Source organism: Onychostruthus taczanowskii, unplaced genomic scaffold, assembly GCF_017590055.1.
Source record: "Onychostruthus taczanowskii isolate IOZ18803 unplaced genomic scaffold, ASM1759005v1 scaffold4, whole genome shotgun sequence".
NCBI lineage: Eukaryota > Metazoa > Chordata > Aves > Passeriformes > Passeridae > Onychostruthus > Onychostruthus taczanowskii.
This window is the reverse complement of record NW_024501459.1, coordinates 6,341,450-6,354,051: the sequence shown is the minus strand read 5'-3', so window position 1 is coordinate 6,354,051 and position 12,602 is coordinate 6,341,450. Positions and strand designations below refer to the sequence as shown.

Here is a 12,602-nt window from a genome sequence, read left to right as displayed (position 1 = left end):
GGTACTGACAAATATTTTCAATGCTGTGGCAAAATGGAAGTAGATATTGAACATTAAACATATTGAACATAAATTTCAAGGATTCTGTTCTGATTGTTCTTATGACATATCATCTGTATACCCTGTCACAGCCAAATGTGAATTGAACTAGAGAAGCACAAGCGACACAACTACAAAAGTAAAACAAAGAAAAAAATGTTACTGATAACTGAAAAGCAAAGTTGTCAGAACCAATTTACAATTATTGGTTTGATTTCACTGAGTGTAGTATAACCCAGATAACTTTTTTGGACTTAGTTTAATTCATCAGGAGATCACTGTTTCTTGTTACTTATACTTCTCAATATGTACTTCAGTTACCTTTTTTAAGTTTTTGCTTGATATGAGGTAGCAATATCAATAAAACATTGCATTACAAATTTGTGTAATAACTGTTACACTGTTGTCAAAGGTTCAAAATTTATTGTGATTTTCACACTCACAGGCCAAAGTGGCTTTAGCATTCTGCAGAAGTTAACAGTAAGATAATAGAAGCATGGTTTTCTCTAGATTAACACTTCATTTGGATGCAGCTGCAATATAAGCCAAGGTTATTTGCTGGCTGCATGGTGTGAAAAGTTCCTAAAAGTCAAAACTAATTTGTTTAAATTGCTTAAAGCTTAGGAGTTAACTATACAAGTTTAAATCTAACAAACATTAAATAATAATTTGATCAAAGCTTTTACATGGTTGTTCATAAGATGTTTTTTGGCCTGAGAATAGTTCTCTTATTGAACATTTCCTCTTTTTTAAATGAAAAACTTAAAAGTAAAAGAAGCTATTAAAGAATCACTCAAGAAATTAAGGGAGAAACAGGAATCCAAGAAGGAGGAAAATGAAGAAGAAAAAAAGAAAACCAGGAAAGGAAAAGATGCTACTGATCGAAAGGACAAGAAAGCTGTTGATATGAATAAATTAAAGAAAGAATCTGACAAGGCTAAAAGAGACAGAGGAAAGGAAAAAGGCCTAGAAAAAAGTATGAAATCCAAGGAGACTACAAAAAGATCAGCCAGTGAAAAGGATGGCACTGTTCAGGTGGGAAAAGACAAAGACACAAAAAAGATGGTTAAAAGCCAGTCCAAGGAAGACAAGAAAGAAAAGAAATAAATGAGACTTCCTGTTCTCTAATGAGGAACAGACCTCAAGAATGTAAAATTCAGCATATTTATATTAATGTGGTAAATATGGCAGTAAGAAAATAATGTTTTCTGGAAATAGTGTGAACAAAGGCTATATATAATATTTTTAAAAAAACTGTTCAGTGTGTACTGGTATTATAAACACAAAGCAGAAACATCTGCTGTGAAACTCAAATATGTACATATGTTAATGTGCCTGGCTACCAATGTGTATTGAAAACATTCAAATGCCAAATTGATGCCAGTTACTTCAAGTCTACTCTAAATATGGGTTTGGGGTTTTGTGGTTGTTTTTTTTTTTCTTTCCTTGTTTACTTGTATTTGCTTGATGTGGAGATGAAAGTCTAATGTTCTGTATGAAATGCAAGTTTAAAAGCAATATTAACAGATTTATCTGGACATATATAGTGGAAACTTATAAAATATTTCTATTTCACAGAAAAAACCAAGAGGAGCATTAATGGACCGTAGTGTCCATTATTAACCCAGTAAATGTAACTTATTCTCTGCCAAATTCTTTCCCTAAGGAAACTGGTTTTTTTGGTTTTTTTTGGTTTTTTTTCCTGAGAAAACTATTTTGTACACAAATAGTTGAACCACCTTGAGAGTTGCACTTTTTCATGAGACCTCAGGGTATACTCAATCAAAATGTTCCCACTACTATTATTGTCTTTTGATCCCATGACAATATTTCTGCTTTTCTTCCATTCCCTATTTACTGAATTATTTTACTTCTTTATATTTGTGTTGGAAATCTTGATTCATTATCACTTTTTATTTAACAGTGTCTTGATTTTTTTCCAAGTTTGCCAACCTTTTGGTAATGAATACTGATGAAAATTAGGCCATCTATTTCATCATTGATAAGTATTGTTGTATTCCAATTGCATTTAAGATGTGATATGCTAGTATGCCTCTATTCTGGTTGAACTTGTTTAGAGAACAGTTTAGATATTTTGCTATTATCTTCTTCAACAGTTTAAAGTGCATGATGCTTCTATAAGCAGAATCTTGTGTTTGTTCTTACAGCTTCTGTATTTTCAGCATCAAGGAAGGATTTATCCAGCAGTCTCATTAGAATAAGTAAAGTTGCAAAAACATTTCTGCAGAGATAATAGAGAGATTTTAGAATTTTATTGACTCTGTGGTTGCTGTCAAGATTATCTAGAGATGAATATTTTCCAAATAAATTTGAAAGCAAGTATATTTTATGGAACTGCACAATATAATTACGGAGGATTCAGAGCAAAACTTATAATGGAAGTTTAAGATTGATTCTTGATGTACCGCAGCATAAGTTTCAAGAAAACAAAACTAAGGAGTGAAATTGAGAATGAGTATATCTATGCATGTGGATGGTAATTTAAGATTGAAGTCTTGAAGGTTAATTCTGTTTGTGGTTTTGCTAAAATTTTGTATATAACAGTTGGCAATACACTTAGCTCAGCCGTTCCGTACATATGTCTGCATCATGCATTGATCCCTAGAGTTATAAGATGTGATAATAAGGTTAAAGATGATTTTTTTATTTAGAGAAAATGAAGTATTCAAACAGTTGTGAAAAATAGTTCAAATTAAAGCTGTAGAAAACAGTACAGTATCCTAAGATTCTAGCTGTGATAATTAACAGAGATGATCTACTCTGAGATACATTCTAAATATTTATAAATTCATGAAGAGGGAGGGATGAGGTGTGCATTGCGAACATTACAGTGCCTAGCAAAAAATATGAGAGAATGAAGATCTAATAAATGCACTTCCATAATGAACATTCTCTGTTAGGTTTTGGTGTTGATAGATATACTTTTTCAGCTTTGCTCTGGTAAGTGTTCAAATGCATATTTGACCAGAGGAGCATTCAAATCACACTTCTCAAGGATGGTGGCACAATGGTATAGTGCTCGTCACTTTTTATTTTCTCCTGTAATGTGCCAGAACTTTTAGCTGTGTGGGAGTGAATTTTCAAATGAATTGCTGTTCTGCTTAACATATTGTATCTATGACCCAAAGTTTATGGGGTTCTGGAAAGGTTGGGTTGTTTGATTTTTTTCCTTTCCAAAGAAAATTTTATTTGAGCAGCACTTCAGGCTATACAGACAGCCACAAAATAAAGTACTTTTTGCCCTAGAGTTCTGTTGTGTTGTTTTATATCTCTATGAAGTATTATTGTCATTAAACGTAATGCAAGAAGTCACCACAAAAGCTCAAAAAGGGCGCCAGACAAGTAAAAGCTAAATGCAATTTTAATAAACAGAAGAGAGAAAATAATGCCTTACAAAAAGTAAATGATTTAGTATATTACATACTTGACAAGATTGAATAGAAATTAGTGTTAAGCATAATAGGCATGTATACAAAGCTTGAAGGTTAAGTTGAGAAATGTGCAAGTGAAACGAAGACACACTCTTGTTGGTTCCTTCTTTCCTGTTAAGTACCCATAGTGCTTGTTTGGTGTGGAGTATTGGCTGTCGTTTGAAATGCTTTGAATTCATTTATTGTTCATGAAGCAGAGTATGTGGTCATCTGGATCTGAACATGGGGGTTGGTTATTGAGGACACAAAGGCTTCTTTAAAGCAGTGTATGTGTAAAGTAACTGAACTGTGTTTGTGAAAGCAAGGTGGCTGTTTCCATGCTCATGGATCCTGACGTGTGAGAGTTGTTAATATGAGTTGCTGGTTCTGTCTCCATCCTAAGATGGCTGTAGAAGGAAGTAACTTCTTATTCTTGTAGCCATTAATAGTCCTGCAGGAAAAGATGAATGTCTTAATAATATTTTTTAATATTCTAATTGGGTGTTTTTTAATGACAGAAGAAAATTGGCCAAAAATTAAGTGTACATTTGGCATTTTTCATTAGCTTTTTATTTTGACTCCAGAGTGGTGGACTCTTAGTTACACTACTTTTGGATATAGTCTAACTACATATCTTCAAATAATTGAAATATAAATAATAATATAAATAATAGAAATATAAAATAATATATTTAAATAATATTATAAGAGAGACTTAATTCTGTTATCCTGTAACCATTACTTGAAATAAATACATGTTTTTCTCATAATGCATAAAATGATATCTCTCTACACAAATTTGGTTTGAGACATACTAGTCCAATTTGCATTGAGATGTTTGACTCCAATAGAAAAGTGGTAATTACTATTTTTTAAATTGTACTTACTTGAAATATAATATTTATCCACTCAAGAGTTGCTTTTACAAGATTGCTAGTACTACAGGAGTGTTCATTATAGTTTAGCCTTTGCTTTCTGATATTCTATCTTTTCTGTTGATTTCCATGTATACAGCTGTTGAAAAACTAGTTTGCTTTGGACAGTGGTGTTTGTTGAGAAGGGAGTCTTACCTTAATTGACCTTGGATGTAGGATTATCAGCGAATTCCATGTGGAAGGACTTTGGGAGATCCGTGTTCCAGCATCCTGCTCAAAACAGGGTCATTTCAGAGGAATTACCACGTTACTCTGGCCATTTCCCAGTGTGTTCTTTCAAACCTCCAAGGATGGGAATGCATAACCTCTCTGTGCAGTCTTTTCCACTGATTTCACTGCCCTCGTAGAGGTGGGGGTTTGTGGGTGTGTGAGTTTTTTCTTATGCCCAGTCTGAACCTCTTGTATAAGTTTTGCTTGAAGATCCTAAAGGAGAGTTGAGAGGAGAATTAGTCTAATACCAACATATTCTTGACCATGTGGTGTCTTAAGATGTGACATGATCTATCACAGCTGTATCTTTGTCTCCTGCCATGATGATGGTGTTGATCATTACATTTATTGATTGCTTTCTTTTCATTGTGTTTTGCTCTAGACAGAGACTGTGGTATAGATAGTCATGATCTTAGTGATAAAATTCCATCAGTCATACTTTTTCTATAGTCATTTAGTTGTTAAAACAAACTGATCTTAATCAAGTCTTCTAAGATGTAACATATGAATTTCAAGTAATTCTTACTCTGTACAGCTTTTTGTAAAGTTCAAATTAGTTCTTCATAGGACCTATAAAATTGATCATATGAAGCATTTTTTGCCCTAGTTGAAAATAGAGAGAAAATTTGCTGCCTGGTTTTTTACTGGATACTGAATAGATGTTGAGAATACCATAGTCATTTATTCAGTTACCTTGAAATAAAAGCAAGTGCTTAAATTTCTGTCCCTTTCTACCTCCTCATTGTATGTTTGTCCTCCAAGCATCTTTGTTTACTATCTGAATATGCTTTAGTCTTTTTATATATCACTGTATATTATGACAGCCCTGTAATTTTGATTGTTTGAATGCATTTTTGGAGAGTGTGACAAAGTTTAATTGAAAGAACTTTCTTATTTTATAACTGAATCAGTTCAAAAAGGGCATAAAGTTAACTTTATAACTGAAAAATGCAGGCCTTAAAGAAAGATCTGTCCCAGCACAGCCCACACCAGAATCTGAGGAGCCTGTCCAGTCTGCTGAAAAGTCATATGTCGAATCAGGTAAGACCTTTTGTGAATCGTAGGTGAAACAAAAGACATGATTTGAACTATAATTCTGTGTCATTAACATGCAGACTCTTATAGATTTTGTGTTGCTTATCTACTGAAACTTATTTAACCAGAGTCATTGTTTATAACTTCGTATAAATCACTGACCATGACAATTGTAAAATGTCATGGTGACCATTGTAGGTGTATCACATTAGAATAACCTGATGATGTACGGTTGTGGTTTAGATTGATTTCCAACTATATATCTAACCAGAATAGCAACAGATTCTTCACCATAAAAAAATAAACAAAACCCTCTCAACAACTAACTTAATAAGATAATAAAGTACTCACTTTTCTGATAAAATTACTAGTATATAATAAATACAATAAATGGAGTTCTTACTGTTTAAAATAATTAAACATTTTTAAAGCCCTATACTATTAGTAGAATGGATTAGACTTAAGAGATATTTTAAAAAAATCTTTTACATGTCACATTTCACATATGTGATTTGCATTAGTGTTATTCAGAGAGTGCATGTTTTTTCCTGGTTATTGAAGAGGCTTATCGTATGTGATGTTTATGTGAACCTAATACATAAACATGCAAATCCAGAGCATATGGCCAGTGGAATCTATGGAATATAGATTTTGTTTCAAAAGACTTGCATTTCTTTTCTTAGGATATCAATTATAAAATATATCAAGATGTGGTTTCCTGGTTGGGAGGTTTTTTTGTGTGTGTGTGTGGTTTTTGTTTTTGTGGGACCATTTTTTGTAACTGGTGCCATTTTGAGTCCTTATTTGAAAATGCAGCTGTTACTTGGTTTAGAGCTTTTTTGTCAGATGTGTCATTGTAGGGTTTCTCAATGTTAATTTCAGGACATTTATATGAAGACAACACTTCATACAAATTCCTATTGTGTCCTGGGCTGGTGTGTTGGATGGCAATCACTTGTCCATGAAACCAGTTTGTGATTTCTCCTGGCAGTTCATAGCAGAACAAGACCTTGATATTGTAATGTATCTGTTTTCCCTGTTTATGAAGTTGACAGGACCCTACTTCTGCAACTCACATTTTGTTGTCAAATATGACTTCCTAGTGCTGCTGCCTAAATTCTAGGAAGATAATGGATGAAAGTGTTAGTAAATTAATTCCTTAGAAGAGAGCTCTTGGTTTGAATAATTACCTGAAGTTGTTATTACCACAGGAAAAATATATGTGCAAAAAATGCAGTGTAGATAAATTCTTCCAATTCATCTTCAGATGGACAAATCTGATGTGATTGTTGCATACTTTCTATGTTGGTGAATAAGCAAGACAAAATTGTTTTTCTAATTGTGTGAGTTGCAGAGGTTCACCAGGTCAGTCTCTAGGGAACTTCGTGAAAGGGATTAAGAACATTATTGAGCATGCTAAAAGCTGCAAGCCTTGAGTTCATGTTTAGATTTTGTCTTTTGTGCTCACCTTCACTGCAATTTATAATCCTTTTAGAGCACAAGACTGCTGACATAGAATTGGAAGAAGAAATTCAATCTGTTCTTCATGAAGCTCTCCATTCCCATCCTGGTAATGCATTAACACTTAGAAATCATTGAAGAGTTTATAAATACTGCCATTGGCTAGATGAATCTCACAGTCTGGTTTTGGAGTGCACTTAAAGTACTTTTGCCTGCATAAAGCATTCAAATCAACTCATTTGTCATTTTCAAAAAAATTCAGAAAGTTCAGTCACCAAAGCCTAAAACTATGTCTGCTTATCCAGACTTGTTTGGCAGTAATAGCTCAAATCAGTTATTTAACAAAAGCTTCCTGAAAATACTGTGTAGAGGGCGATAGTGGACAGAGCAGAGCTAGCCTTTACTGTGAGCAAAGAAGGTCCTGGCAAGTTGGGTTTATAATGCTGGACTGTGCAGATAAGTTTTCTGTAACTCCCCATTCCCTTTGGAGACTAGCTGGAAAGCACAAAGGGTGTACTGAAGACTGAATTCTGGTAATAGAATATATGAAAGAAAATTTATTCACTAACAATCTGCATTATTGATTAGGAGAGAGACATGAAGATGTAGATGAAAGTGAAAGTGACCAGTGGCAAGTAAAGGAAGAAACACATGGGGAAACTTTTGAAGCTCCTGCAACAGATGACATGCTCAGAGAATTTGAGACTGAAATTCCAGAAGCATATGAGACACCAGACTCAGTTCAGAAAGGTATCTGAATGACTAAATACATTTTATAAATAAATTTCCAAAAGAAAACCCAACCCTGACAAATGACAATGTGACTCATTGAAGCTTGGACTTGTAATTTCTGCTTAAAACAGAGCCTTAGGAAGTGCCAACCACACCATTATCTAGCAAATGCATATAATTTAAGTCAAAATGGGGAATTTTAGTGCTATGTGTTTTGGAATCCAGGTAACCATATATTATTAATTGCTACTCTATGGGCTTTCAACAAAATTATCTGCGCTCCAAATATGAATATCTCTCTCCAATAGAGGCAGGACTATAATCATATAGAATGGTTTTGGTTGAAAGGGGTTTTAAAGATCACCAAGTTTTAACTCCTCTGCCACGAAGGACACCTTTCACTAGACCAGATTATTCCAAGCCTGGCCTTATTGTATCTAGCCTTGAACATTTCCAGGAATGAGGCATTCCCAGCTTCTCTGGGCAACTGTTCTCTGAAGCACTGTTTCAGTGCTTCGTCACCCTCGCAGTGAAGAGTTCTTACTTTATATCCAACCTAATCTAAACCTGCTCCCTTTCAGTTTAAAGCCAAAACCCCTTTCCTATCAATACATGCTCTTGTAAAAAAAAATCCCTCTTCAGCTTCTTTGTCCCCTTAAGATCCTGAAAGGATGCAATTAGGTCACCCCAGAGTGTTTTTTCCTCCAGGTGGAAACCCAGTTCTCAGCCTTTTCTCACACCTTTGGAGAGCCTTTCCATGTCCAGTTTTTCATCTGCCAGCACCCCCAAGTGCTTCTTGGTGTGGCTGCTCTCAATCTGTTCATTCTCCATCAGTAAAACCTGTATGGAGTCTGTTTCTGGACCTTTTGGTTTATTAAACTAAATTTTAAAGTTTATTAACACAGTCTTTTCTATACTTTATTCTCATTCTTCTTTCATTCAAATATGGCTCCCTAAGAGTATTAATTAAATTTAAGTCTTGCAGAGATGAAGACATCATATAAAGAAGATGCTCATATCTTGTAAATTTGGGGCATTGACTGGATGATGAAAATTGAAGTTCAAAATATTAAAGCAGAGTCATATGATCTAAATCCAACTAGGGAAAATTTTTCTGAATGCTCTTTATTTGTACTGTTGAAATTTTTACTTATATGTCTTGATACGTTTTGATAAAACTCATGTTATCGATGTCATATAAAAGTTTTGATGTCTGGAAGTGCAGTGAGATTCTTTCTTCACAACCAAAGTAACTCTTCAGTCTGGGCCTATTAAACCTCCTTGGTTCTGTATATCTCTTATTCATCCACAACACAAGTCAAAGTAGAAGACTAGAGGAGAAATTCAAATTCTGTTTACTTTAAATCTTTGCAATTAAGAAGACAAAGTGAACATATTCTTCTTTCCTCCAATTTATTCAGGATTTTCTGTGGAGAGTCCTCTTTTTTGAGAAAATGTGTATAAAGTTTATTCATATATACACATTCTCAATATTGTATATAAATAAAAGAGTAACTTTTTTCAGTCTATATACAGATCCTGCTGCCATTAGGGGAAATTTGCTTAGAATTACAGCTTAGAAATATTACTGTTCTTACATAATATCTGTTAGAGGGTTTGTGTTTTTGTTTATTGATTTTAAAACTGTTAAAATTTGTGCAAATATATTTATTTCTCAGATGCTGATCCTGTGGTGGAGGATACTGGAGCAGTGGAGTCTGAACCATACGAAATTCCAGGTATCTTTGTTTTTCAATACTCAGTAATAATGGTTTTCTGCCTCAATATAATAAATTACATGAGAGAGAAAAATAGAAAAGGTTGGACTGGTTTAGAAATAGATAATTTTGAATTTGTTTTTTTTTTCTCTCAATAACTAGTTGTTATTGTCTTGGAGAATTTTACTTTGGGATGACTGTATCATACTTGCTGTTGAAAATCTTTATTACAAATAACAGGTGACAGGTATGGAAACTTTGCTTTCATTGGTGCAAAAACATTTTATTTTCTATGTGTTTCTGGCTGTTGTGTATTATTGGGGGCTGGGTAGGCAAGTGATCTGTGGTTGTGCAGTCTAAAAAGAGAGAATGAGATTTATTGCTTGTATTGTCTTCAGGCACTCTCTATTACTAAGGTTCTTCTAGAATATTTTTCTTGGCATTAGGAGCATCCCGTTTTTTGTACCTTTCCTGCAGAACAAACAGTTTCCTTCAGAACTGTTTGTTCTTTGTGGCTGACTCTGCTATCTGAGAGTGAAGTCAACACCAAGGACATAATTCTGAACTATCCTTGTTCTCTCTTTCTGCACATCTTAATTAATCTTGAAAGCTTTTTGAAATTTGGCTTGGACTAATCTGATTACCTAATAGTCATCTTCATGTTATGCTTGCCATGTACCTTGGCATTAGCTCATCTTTCCCATTATGAAGAAGCATTAAGTAGATATTGCAATTTCCCTACTGGCTGATAAGTATTTTCTTCAGGATTCTAACCATGTTTCTTTACAGTATGAACAGTCTCTTGCATTTACATTAGACATTGATTTCTATTTGTACTAGGCTTAAGTTTTACTCAGTGTTAGCTCTAGACTTTGCAGTTCTGTTTGGTGTCACAGATGTGGCAGAAAAATAGTTGTATTTGTTTGATACAGCTAAAACTGCTTATTCCAAATTGTGTGGGGGATAACTGGTTTAGAATCCAAGCTGCCAAAGTGAAAGAATAAGCTACTCTACCTTCACTACTGGTGTTTTCTCAGATGTGTCATAGCGAGTATATTAACAACATTGAAAAGAATTGTAGTTATAGAGGAAAATAACCCCCAAATTTAGCTAGGTAATGAAAGGAAGTAAATTGCTCTAAATCTGAGATGCCAGAAATAAAGTATGTATTTTGCAAGGTCAGTTTCTGGTTCATATCTTGTCTTCTATAGATCCATCACCAAGTAAACCTTCTGCACATTAATAAAGAAGATACCTTGCAATTTTAAAGATAGAGGATGTTTGCATTTTTTCTTCATATAAATATTAAAAAATATTGATGGAGACCAATGGCTGTCATTGCTCTAGTTTTCCTACAGAGAGTATAGCAGAAGGCTGGAAGAGAGGCCCAACACCTTCCATTAGGTTGCCACGTGTCAAGTTGCTACTGTCAGTATATAAAGTTTTAGTTTTTCAGTTTTTAGCTAAGGAGCTACATTTAACCATTGACGGACTCATTATGGATACAAGTTAAAACTATGAAATATTAAACATATTTCATATTTTTAATTTCAAGGTATTTATTTGTTCATATTTAATTTACAGCCTTAGATGATTATGTTGCAGATATGGAAGAGAGAGTAAGTGATCCAGACACTCCAGGTTTGTAAATTTTCATTACTTCAAATGATAATACCATCACACTTTTTAAAATGTGCTACAAAGTAATGTGTCTGAAACAGTTTCATATTGACTGTTTCTTCACAGTTTTATTTTCAAATGGTTTTTAGATAGTTCAAAGTAGGCCCGATTTTTATGCCACTATGTTACCATTATATTTGTGAGCATAACACTCCGTGAATACAATCTACAAATACTTAGATCTAAGTATTTTGTTCTGTCAGGAGTTTCCCAATCTAATCAATGTATTGATTATCCAACACCTACTTATATTTCTAACTTTAAGTCTAAATACAAATATGCATAAACTTGTTGTTTGTGGTGTAGTTCCTGGCTGTATTTTATAATTCAGCTGTCACTTTCAAATAAGATATTGTAGTATTAAGTCAGTATGATTGTTTCTTTCATTTTTAAGCTAAATATGTGTTTTTTATATATATATATTTTAAGCTCTCTTGTGTTATTTAGCTATTGCATGAAAATTCAATTTGAATATAAAATATTAAATATTTCGATTTAAGGTGACTCTGAGATAATGCCAGAAGATACTATGGAACTTTATGCAGGTACAGTCCAAAGTCTTCTTTCTTTTTATTGAAGATTCACTGAATTTTGGCCCAAAACCAAGACAATGAGACACGACCAAAAAAAAAACCAAAAAAAAACCCAAAAAAACCCCAAAAAAACAAACCACAACAATGTAGACATAATAACTTCCTAAGGAAATGATGCTAAAACATACATTGAGTACTACATTTCTGTAATGTCAGCCAAAAGGGCAGAATGATATTTTGAGGGTTGAATTTCCAAGAGAATGGATATTGGTATTTCAAACTGTATAGAAGTGTTTCTATGGATAAAAAATAATTTAAATAGTGTGATGTCAAGAAGAAAGTAATATCTCTTAAATTTTTTTAAAAGCAATGAAGTCATAACAAGAAGATGCCAAAATTACTCTGTAGAAGTTGGCTATATATAAAAATGATTTATAAATAATTCAGAATCAAAATATTTATGAATATTTATGAACTGTATAAGAAAGCCTGCTGATACTGCTTTCTTTTTTAAGTCTGTCTTTTGAAGCCAGAAAATCAATCAGTTCTTCTCACGGGATCTTTTAGAAATCTTTACCTTTGCACTTTTATTAACTTTATTACAGTATGAACTACTATAGTTTCAAATATTTTATTTGAATAAACTTTACATTGTTTGGGTGTGTGTGCATTTGTGTGTCTTTATTGCCTTAAAATTCCATGAATTTTCCCACTCATTTTTCTTTTTCTTTAAACAGAGGATAGAGTGCATGAAGATTATAGTGAAGACCAAGGTATGACAGCTGCTATATTTACTGAAACTACAGTATCAAAATCTTTCATTAATAC

At 33.4% G+C, this 12,602-nt stretch overlaps 1 protein-coding gene across 4 annotated transcripts in view; it reads left to right on the top strand.

Moving 5' to 3' along the window:
• The window catches only part of ASPH (aspartate beta-hydroxylase), a 114,497-nt gene that overhangs the window by 34,128 nt on the left and 67,767 nt on the right, over positions 1-12,602 (top strand). For 3 of the 4 annotated variants that reach the window (XM_041412810.1, XM_041412809.1, XM_041412811.1), the window contains 7 exons: positions 5,570-5,656; positions 7,146-7,220; positions 7,700-7,861; positions 9,523-9,582; positions 11,146-11,202; positions 11,742-11,786; positions 12,512-12,547. In XM_041412810.1, coding sequence (XP_041268744.1) covers positions 5,570-5,656; positions 7,146-7,220; positions 7,700-7,861; positions 9,523-9,582; positions 11,146-11,202; positions 11,742-11,786; positions 12,512-12,547 — 522 coding nt within the window. Of the gene's footprint in view, positions 1-808; positions 3,308-5,569; positions 5,657-7,145; positions 7,221-7,699; positions 7,862-9,522; positions 9,583-11,145; positions 11,203-11,741; positions 11,787-12,511; positions 12,548-12,602 lie in introns of those variants that run through there. The other variant, XM_041412812.1, reaches the window with a different exon arrangement.